General features: G+C 37.3%; 1 protein-coding gene across 1 annotated transcript in view; it reads left to right on the top strand.

Annotated features, from left to right (window-relative positions):
* LOC104125684 (V-type proton ATPase subunit S1) overlaps positions 1-6687 on the top strand; it is a 57582-nt gene that overhangs the window by 1269 nt on the left and 49626 nt on the right. Inside the window, exons 2-3 of the mRNA XM_009638155.2 lie at positions 5722-5848; positions 5955-6023. Coding sequence (XP_009636450.1) covers positions 5722-5848; positions 5955-6023 — 196 coding nt within the window. The remainder of the gene's footprint in view (positions 1-5721; positions 5849-5954; positions 6024-6687) is intronic.

Here is a 6687-nt window from a genome sequence, read left to right as displayed (position 1 = left end):
GATATTTATTAATTTCTCTAACACAAATAATCCATAATGCCAACAGTATTTGGAATTTGTCATAATCCAGCTGGGTGACTTCATAAGCATAAAATGCTTTTCCTTTACTGCAAATAGCCTTGGGCACAGGATAGCCCTCACTTTTGCTGTAAGGATGAACAGAAGGGGCTGTAGTGATGGGGATTCCTGTTGGGGCCCTTTGCTGGCATGTGATTTACTCTTCTGTAAACTGGGAGAGGAACCAAACCACTGGCTTCTTGGGAGGTAATTATCCTTTCAGCTAGTGGCGCTGGATTCACTCTACCTTTCCCGAGGCTTTGAGCCATTCTTCAACACATTTGAGACACTGTGAATTATTTAGCTGTCACTGGGAGGAGAATTAGGCTGAATTCTGCTTTCATTTATCCTAGTATAAATCTTTTGTCTTTAGGAAAATTTATTAAGTTTTAAGTCTGAGAGCTAAATCTTTTTAATATGTTTTTCTCTTTTTTTTTTTTTTTTTTTTTTTTCGGTTGCTTCGTAATGTGGTGACTTTAAGACAGAAATAGGAGGATTCAGAAATTTTATGAACATCAGGAATTAGATCGATTCAGCTGATCAGGAGACGTTTCTCCATGTATTGTGCCACATAGACAAGCACACTACTTTTTCTGGTTTTTCATATGTGATGCTGTAACGTTGAGGGACACAGAAAACAGATGTGTAGGAGGTGTTGACTGTGTTTCTTTCATATGTATCCTAGACATTGCATCCTTTTCCCAGCAGTGATTAATACCAGCTTTGACATATATCTACCCGTCTATTAAGCATTTCCAGAAACAGAACCTCTAGACCCTGAGGAGCCACAACATGTAGGAATTTTCTAAGTTTGATAAAGTTTAATTAGGTAATTTTAATTTTTTTCTCCCCTGAAAGAAATAAACGTGTGTCTTGTCATCAAGGCTTTTTTATATTCAAACTACTTAATCTGTTCACCTTTATACAACACAGGCACGTGTATGAGTATGAAACCTCTGTATTTAAAAGCAAAGTAAATGTTGGAAAGAGTTGTTCTTAGGATAAAAGTGTTCCTAAGAGTCTAAGCAAAGACCAGTGCTTCCTTTGTCCTAACTTCCTGGTGTCGATAAACAACACACCTGTTGTTAGTGTAAGTAAAATCTTATCAGTTAATCCAGGGTGGCCATAACATCAAACTTTCCACCAAGACGCAATTAGCAACTTGCTCTACTGCAGTTTGTTCAGGTTTATACAAATCTAGAGCAAGAAAATCAGGATAGTGGGCTGATTAAACCAGTTTCATGTTTCCAGGAACAGAACATTTTCTGAAAGAAGTGTTCCTCCTACCATGACCTTTGCAGTTTTGAAAGGAGAAGTTCCTGTGGAGCACAAGTTAGTTCTGATGAAAGTCACTGAAGGAACAGGAAAGGAGATTTGAGTTATTTTATAAAATAAAGAAACATTACAGTAAGTTTTGTTTGCTAATGCTTTACTCCATGCTTTAACTTTGCAGTGATGCAAGGTTTGCAGTGTGTGACCTACAGGCTTATGAAGTCTGGAAACTACTATTAAGAGTTTTAGGAAGGGTAACTAAAGAAGTGCAGCAATGAGCCATGGTTTTCTACATGCTTTGTGGCAACACATCCCACCACTTTAGAACTTCAGAGATTAATTTATCAACAGAAGCTGAGATTCACTGATCTATTCCATCACCCTCTCCCAGGTTATCTGTTAGGGTAAGGTGTCAAATAGCTGAAGATTAATACATTTTGCTCTTCTTTAGAATTAGCCAGTATTTGTAAACCATATCACAGAACAGCTGTATCAGAAGAATATAACACTTCAAAACACTTTCACAAACTAATACTAATACTAATACATCAGTGGACATTACCCAAATAACTTTGGCCTGGAAAAATTAATGTTTATCTTAAATTAGCTTTTAAACTAATATCTCCTGGTTACTTTTCAAAAGCAGTAGAGATGGCGAGGTTCTTCTTGTGTATGATTCACAGAAGAAACTTGATTTAGCCATTTTGAACCAATATTCAAAAGAATTTTTTTCCCTCCATAGATTAGACAGGTAGCCTGAAGAAATAAATTCATTAAAATTAGCTTTTGTGATTGCCCCCCCCATATGTTTGTTTTAGGAATTATTTTTGCCTAGCGTCACTGAAAATATATTACTACCTTCATTTATGCTATGTTTATACTGGAAATGAATCCTTTTCTGGCAAATCCAGATTATAAGTGACTTTTAGAAGGCATTAATGCCAAATAGTACATTTGCAGTATTTCTTAAAACTGCAAGGAATTTGCTGAAAAATCTGCTGCAAGAAGGTGGAACATAAAAAGGATACAGTGGAAACAGAAAACTGTTTTGGTTGTGACTTTATTGGACTTTTATGGAGATCCTGTGTGCTAGCAGGCTTGAGCAGCTTTTTGATATTTTTTTGCTACAGTCACGAGTTATCATTCCACTGCTGCTACCAGTAATGGTGATAAGTGAGCTCTGTGTGTAAAAGTGGTATTTGAAGGTCATTCCCAAATATTTTTTTAATTAGCTTGTTTACTTCTGCTGTGCAGAGGAAAGTGCTATTTCTTATACAGCAATCGTGAGGTGACTGAAAGAAAAAACTGACAAGAATAACTTGTAGGAAAGAGTTCAGAAGCCAGCTACAAATCAAGAATGTAAGCTCACAAATTAGAATGATAGAAGTCCTGTTATCTTACTGTCTGCCCTTCTGGGAGGTCCAGATACAAGAAATCTGAAAATCTTTGCTTGCATCAAAAATAAGTGCTCAAATCCCAGTTCTACCTAGAAAGAGCACTGGTCAGAGAAGAGTCTGTATGTTTAAACTTGTTATCATGCCAGAGCAGTTAGGGACAAGAAAGAAGCAAAATACCAAGCTAAGCTTTCTTTCCTCTCATTCTTTAGTGCATTGCCTGGCTATTGGAGGAAAGAGAGAGCAGCTGAGTTTGCTGTTTCCTCCTTTTTAGCCAGCAGGAAGGCACATGCATTAGCAGAGGTGCTTGTCATTATGAGCCCCGATGTCTGAGGACCCCAGGACGGATCTATGGTGGGGAAGTTAAGCCTGATGTGACTGCACAAGGCTGTGTGCATCTTTGGACATAAAGCGTTGTGTGAGCAATCAATAGTAGCAATCAATGTGTGTGTTGGCCTACTGCCTGTTTCATCCTATGCCATCCCTTACTGATCTCTTGCTGCCTGCTTGAGGTGAAGAGGTCAAAGGGATGGACTGGTTCATTACATTCAGTAAAGCAGACCTTCAGCTCATCCACAAGGCACTATCTGTGGCAGTCACGTATCTCCATTTCTCCCTACGCTTCACAGTAAACTGTGCTGGTAAAACATACTGACGTTTCCCATCTGAACCGTGGTGAGAATATTGTTGCACCCAGCGGAGAGCAGCAGCCCATTCAGTGAAGGGTGTAGCCTTGCCTACTGCCATGCGTGCTGCTCAGCAAACTATTTAAAAGAAGCAAAATAAATGTGCATATAAGATGGTGGATATAAGTATTAGGCAAATGCGGCATTATGATAGAATTATTAACTAACTGATGTAGATTTATTTTTCTAATGATGATGCTGGAGTTATTAAAGTTGACTGCCTGGAAGCTGAAAAGTCTCACAAAAGGTGCTTTTCAAGGTTAGATAGTTAGCGAGAGCTGCTTCAAGGAACAGGGAAAACCTTAGAAGCAAGTATGCTTTAAAACAGGTTCATTAAATTTCTGAGGTTTTGAGTTCACGACAGAAGCCTTTGTCATTGTGCTGCTGCAAATAACTTCGCTTTGTTTCATGTACTTTCTGTTACCCTTTATTCTTAATTGCAAGTCCCAAAAGCTCTCAAAATCTTCAGTTTTTTCTAATATTAGACATGAAATAGATTTAGTAGTTTGTTTCTTAAATAAATAAATATACCAAGATATTCACTAGCATCTTCTTTCACACAAGCCATTTTTGAACATCTCTTAATTTAATTTATCTTATTTTCCTTGAATGTCATTAGTATTTTGGTGTGGCCATGCAATGCATAGAGTCAGTAGGAAAGTCAGTTCCTGAACAGTCATTCAGAATCTTAGGGAGCTTTTGTGTTTTCAAATATCTTATTTTTAAAGATTATACTTAAATATTTGAGATCATGAGGTTTGACTTTTCTGAAAAGTTGAGGCATGCCATTTCTAAATTTTTTGGCTTCGTAAATATAAAATAATATGGATTTCCAAGCACAAATTAACAAAGAAGTGAAGATGCTGAGCAAAACTAAGAAAATATCAAATGATAATTTCTACCAAATAGAAAAAAATTCTTTCCTGCATAGCACAGTTTACTTGCAAAGCTTGAAAAGTGACAGACCGAAGATCTACTAGAATTTAATTTTAACATCTGCAGCACATTGTCATGAAATGTACTGTCCACATGTACTCTGCTTTAGCACTCTCCTGAACTCCAAACTCTGAAGGGAGCTGGGTATCTAGAACTGCAGGACTGTACTGCTTTTATCTCTGCCGTGGGTGCAGTTGGAGGCTTTCGATTCACTCTCGGCAATCTTCATTGGAATTACTGGGAAGTCTTGAAGTGAAATATAGATTTTCCTTGTCTGAGAAACAACATTGAAACCCCCTGTGTTTGTTACCCCTGTTCTGTTTCCATCTTAAGAAACTGCAGAGATTGTTTTCATTCATAAGCTTGCTCTGCAAGGGTCATTTCTGAATTGCTTTTGGGTTAGAAAATTTAATAAGCATCTCAACTTCACCAAGTTGCAATCATATAATAGTTCATTCTCCAGCACACAGCAATTCTCTGTATTCTATTCTTTGTAATTAGAACCATTTAGAGGGTCTGAAATACCTGATTTCTCAGGCCTTAGCAACTGATGTGTGTTTGGGTAAGAGGCAAAATTAATCTTCAAGCTCTCGGTTTTCTACAGACTGACAATATTACCTTAGCGAAGATACCTAGGACCAAAATATTCGTAATAAATTTAATCCCTATAGACCCATGTTGCATACCATTAAAATCCCAATCAAATGTTGAAAGAATAATGCCACCTCTTGTTTAGCCCATAACTGTTTTTTGTAGTAGTAAAACTAAACAGAAGAGTTATTTCTCTGTCCAGGTCTCATAGTGGTAGGTTGGCAAAAGAATTGCAAGCTTTTGAGCCGTTGTGTTCAGAAGAGCGCCTGCTTCTGGAAAGGTGGCTTTTCTGAGCTGCTTCTGCAGAGCAGTTCCTTCATCATGAAAACCTTAGGAGAGAACATATTGTTGACAAGAATACTGAAAAGCCACTTCTACTTAACAAAAGGTTTATTAAAAAATACTCATTTATGACAACTTGTGGTCTAGCCCGAGTTCTCCTCTCTGGCCACCAAGATGTCTGACGGCACTGGAAAGAGTTTTGGGAGTTAGGATTCCCTTTAGGAATTCTCTCTGAAGGTTTTCAATGTGTTCTTCTTCATTCCACTTAGTAGCTAATTTTTTGAAAGATGCAACCGTGCTGTTGTACACAGACAAGAAATGGAACACACTTAATGAGATATAAGCATAAATGGACAAGTTCTTTTCCTCTTGAGTGAGAGTAAACTGAACTGTAAGCCTGATTTTAACCCAAGGATGATGATATCATTACCTATTGCCTGCATATTTGAAGAAAGGTGTCATCATTGGCAGCAAATTTTACAGATTTTTTTTTCTCTTTATAGATTACAGTGGGATCCAGATACTGCTTTGCACGAAGGACACATCGTCTCAGCACTGGAGCTGACTGTACTCTTGCAACCTGTTTTTACTCAGAATTCCAGAAACCTCATCTTGTTCCTGCAAGATGCAGTATGTAACATTAAATTCCCTTTCTCTCACCAATGCCGACTGCAAGTCTGTACCTAAATGAGATGCCAAGGTTCCTTCTCACCAATCTACTCTCTTTGTTTTTCAGCTTAGCATGGATGATTTCACATACCTCAGTGAATCCTACGGTAACAAGAATCCATTTCAAAATGTTCAGGCAAGCATTTCTCTCCTTTATTTCTTTATCTGCAGTATTTAAAATTAAAAAAGATGTAAGAAAGAAGCAAACAAACAGTAATCGGTAAAATTAAACTGAATTGCAGCAGTTTTCCTACTTACATTATTGAGATTATTTCAGTTTAAGCAAATGAGTTAAAGGAAACCAACTGACTTTGCAGAAGTATTTTGTAGCTATTTTATTTCTGAAAATCAAGTTTTCAGAATTCATCGTAACTGACAAAATTATTGCTTAAACATGCTGTAATTTTCTATTGTAAAAAACAACATAAACTTCCAGACTGACACCCCAAAATTCTGTTTTGAAGCCATAGGAAGAAAAGAAGTTACAGGAATAGATTATTTATTCCTGATTTTCAGCATTGAACATCTATTTTATTTTCATAGAAATTGAAGCTCTCTTAACTCCTGGAGGGAGTTAACTGTTTCATATTTGAATGTAGTTAATATATGACTAGATACTGGATTGCTTTAATCTTCATGGAAAAAAAGCGGTGCTACTTGAGTAATTTGAAATCAGCTCCGGGCACAGAATGTAGGACGGAGTCCTCCTGAGCCAGGCAGCAACTCCAACTTCTCTTCTCACTCAGGAGGTTTACAGATTTTGTGCACGGCGTCTCTGGTTATACCGACGTGACAGTTTA

This window comes from Egretta garzetta, unplaced genomic scaffold, assembly GCF_000687185.1.
Source record: "Egretta garzetta isolate BGI_Z169 unplaced genomic scaffold, ASM68718v1 scaffold64, whole genome shotgun sequence".
NCBI lineage: Eukaryota > Metazoa > Chordata > Aves > Pelecaniformes > Ardeidae > Egretta > Egretta garzetta.
Note: the sequence above shows the minus strand (reverse complement) of the source record. Positions and strands in the feature narration are given on the sequence as shown.